The sequence below is a fragment of the Bactrocera latifrons genome, unplaced genomic scaffold (genome assembly GCF_001853355.1).
Source record: "Bactrocera latifrons isolate USDA-ARS-PBARC rearing strain unplaced genomic scaffold, ASM185335v1 scaffold_22, whole genome shotgun sequence".
NCBI lineage: Eukaryota > Metazoa > Arthropoda > Insecta > Diptera > Tephritidae > Bactrocera > Bactrocera latifrons.
The window spans coordinates 376118-379639 of NW_017535741.1; the positions used below are offsets into that span (position 1 = coordinate 376118).

A 3522-nucleotide genomic window follows, 5' to 3' on the forward strand; every position below is an offset into this window, starting at 1 on the left:
TTATTTTATTTTTTTTATAAAATAAAAATTTATTTGATTTTTCTTTATTTCCTATGTACTTTAATTTTGTTTTGAGTTACTATAATTTGCTTTACCCACCTGGATTGAGTAGTATTAGGAATTTCATACACACATAATCGCCCATGTCGAATTTGAGGTCTTGCAGACGATTTTGCAGCTCATTGAAATAGTCAGCCAATTGCGGTACACCAAGCAGGCCTAACCACAGCAGATTGAATACTTGACCGTTATTCAGTTGCGTCTCATCGGGTAGACCATTGTGTATTCGCTGATGCAAATGATCGAGCACAAGCATATCGGACCAGGAATGCTGCAGCAATTTCATTTGGTCGTCAACCTATGGAACGGAGCAAGAGAGATGATCGCGGATAATTTAACATTTTTTTATTTGTTATTGATATAAGCTTGAAAAATGTGTCTAGATAAATTTGAAAAACGTCTTAATTTGTGAGATACAAGACAAATTTCAACGAAGCCTATTTTTAGCTTTAACTCGACGTTAAGATAAAACCTTTAAGATGAACACATTCAGGAAATAGTGATTTAAAAATAGCACCTCTCCGAAAAAAACATTAATTAGGTTACAGCGCAGCTAATGGGTGATCCAAGCCAGATCACGATGGTGTGATATGATACCGTTAGACTTTTTCTTGCGGAGATATGTAAAGTCCAAAGTCTATGCGGATGATTACGCTTCGATTCAGGTCTTGGGGCAAAATATAACGCGTGTCACTTGCCAATTACCAGTCGAATTGCTCGAACAAGTCATCGAAAATTAGACTCAACGGATGGACCATCTAAAACGTAGCCACGGCTAACATTCGAAAGATATAATCCTCAAAAAATTAATTATTCCTTCGAATAATACTAGACATTTCCCATTAAATTTGAAATTTCTGTGATTTTTCTTAAAAAAAAGAAAGGTAACTCGAAATGTATCACCCTTTATATCAATGCTTTTATTCCGTTTCTCCACAGTTAATTGAAAACATGTAAAAGGTTTTAAATTATTTCCAGATTCGCCGCATGAAACATGCATTCCGAGGAGAATAAATTTTGAAATTCGGAACAGTGTTTTTCAGATTGGATTGAATGCCGGTCTCATAAACAATAATTCTAAAATATTGAGTTGTAACCAGTGCAGAAACTTTGTGGTAATATAGCAGAGAAAACGAGAACTTTTAATCAAAATACATATTGTTTTTTAAAAATTGATCTTGTGTCTATTCCTGCGAAACACAAATAATTGAGAAGTAAACACAAAAAACATTGAGAAGTAAACATTTTCAATAGACTACAATTCTGATGACCAGGAAGCTCTTAAAAAATTGACAGATCTAATTACCATTACTTTCCCTTCTTGATGTTATTAAATAAATAAAGGAGGTGGATGAAAGTAGAAACGATTATTTACTATCGAGAATCTATGATTTCGGTTCGGACATAGTATGCCCTATAAAGCGTTAAGTTCTGGTTTTTGATATCCTAAACTCTTCTAAAAATTACTAAATTAGAATTCACTCAATTTGGACAGAGCTTTAATGCCTGCTTCGCGTGAAGCGGAGCTTTAAGCGCTCCGCAGAGAGCATTCGCTGTGACAACGCGCTCAGAAAACGGGCAACAGCAGAAGACGCGTGAGCGCTGCACCAAATCGCAGCTTACATTGGCGGCTTCAGATTTGGAAACAAGTTTCATGCAGCACCCGATGCGAGCGATGCGTACGCGCCAGCGGCAACGGCACGTCAACGCAACGCCATCTTCAATGCAATCACTGGCATCAGCGGCGGCGGCCGCATTTTGTTGCGTTGCGTGTCCGTGAATGTGCGCGCGCGCACACCAACACAAACAAGCGATTTTATTAAAAAAATATTGGCATATGTATTTGTGTGAAAAATAAAGCGCACACACACACATGCAAGCGAGCGATAATCGAGCGCAAAGTGACTCGGTCGATGCGTTGCGGTTGTATTGGTGGAACCTTTGTGCAATGTGTTGTTGCGTCATGAGCATGAATTGCCTGATGACTGTGTGGTTGTGTGTGGATGTGTACGTATGCTTTGTTGTTGCTCTGTGTGTGTGTAGCACGTTCAGTTCACTCCGTTCAGCTTTGGTTGGTAAGTAGGTCAGCCAAGCAATCAGTCAGTCAGCGAGCGAGTCAAGCAACAAGCAACAACAGCAGCAGCAACAAAAGCAAGCAAAAAGCTGCAACAACAACAGACATGGCAGCCAGCATGAGCAAGCAAACGAAACCGAAACTTAATTCAGACTTGAGTATATTGTTGCTCTTGTTGTTGCTGTTACTGCCTCTTTAGCTGTTTTTATGTTGCCACGCTCTTGTTGCTATTGTTGTAGTCGCCTAACGTCCCTTACAACACCGGCACCATCACCCGCCGCCCTCAGCCTATGACCTGTGCTGGCGCGTTTACATAATCGCTACGGCGCGCGCGTATAAAATCACAGACGCAAGCAACAAAAAGTAACAACAACAATAACTAGTTAAGTAAAAAACAAAAGCGAAATACACGAAAAATAACAAAAAATAGACAATATTATGTACAGAGCGCCAACAACAACAAATTGACCGTGGATTACGTATGAGCTCGCGGCGCTTGAGCCGTGCACTTAATGGCGTTTATTTTAAGCCACATTTGGGAATTTTTAATTTTAGACTTTTTATATTTTCGTTTTTTCGTGCTCTCTTTGGTCAAGCGTTCGCTTTGTCTGCCGCGTTGCTAGTGCGTACCCACCTTAAGATCCTTGAAGAAGACTGTGTTTCTAGCCCAATCCACCTGCGAGAACAGATTTTGGTCCAACACTTTGCACATCAGCTCGAAGAGATCAACTTCCACTTGATTGTAGGTTTGTTTTTGTAGCAGCGCAAAGAGCTGGGTCTGCCATTCTCTATCATCTATCGATTGCACGAAATCACGTATCATCGGTGACACCCTGCGTTTGCAATACGAGTGAGAGATTATCATTAAAATAACACTTCTTTTTAAAAAATTGTTTAAACTCACCTGAGGGGCTCGATGATGGAGTCAGCTGTGCTTGAAGGATGCGTGCCAGAGTCGAAACTGTAACAACAATAATGAAGATTATTACTAAATGGTGCTAAATTGTTATTAGTGAGAGCGAAAAATAGTATGCTTGTTAATGATTATTCATATCAAATGAAGAGAGAGGTGCCGTTTTGTAAATATCTAATTTGACTTTTCAATACCTTTACAGTCATTTTAAGGCTAGATTAGATATTATAAAAATAATAGTACATTTTTAACTTAATTGCTTGCACGAAACAGGTAATAAAATTCGACATAAAAAAACATTTACTACATCAAATTTTTTAAATAAAAAATATGAAGAAGTATGAAATAAATGTTTGTGAAATAAATATGAAATTATTTTGACGTTAAAATGAGTAAATTTTTAATATTTTTTTTTAACAAAGTTCTTGCAGAAAACTTAAATGTAAAAAATAAAATAAAAATTATCTAAGAATTT

General features: G+C 37.7%; 1 protein-coding gene across 4 annotated transcripts in view; it reads right to left on the minus strand.

Annotated features, from left to right (window-relative positions):
* Window positions 1-99: 99 nt before the first annotated feature.
* Window positions 100-3522, minus strand: part of LOC108968559 (nuclear hormone receptor FTZ-F1) — a gene marked incomplete at its 3' end in the record, with an annotated part of 97894 nt that continues 94471 nt past the window's right edge. For all 4 annotated transcript variants that reach the window (XM_018932679.1, XM_018932678.1, XM_018932677.1 and 1 more), the window contains 3 exon segments: window positions 100-358; window positions 2769-2967; window positions 3039-3095. In XM_018932679.1, the coding sequence (XP_018788224.1) occupies window positions 100-358; window positions 2769-2967; window positions 3039-3095 (515 nt within the window).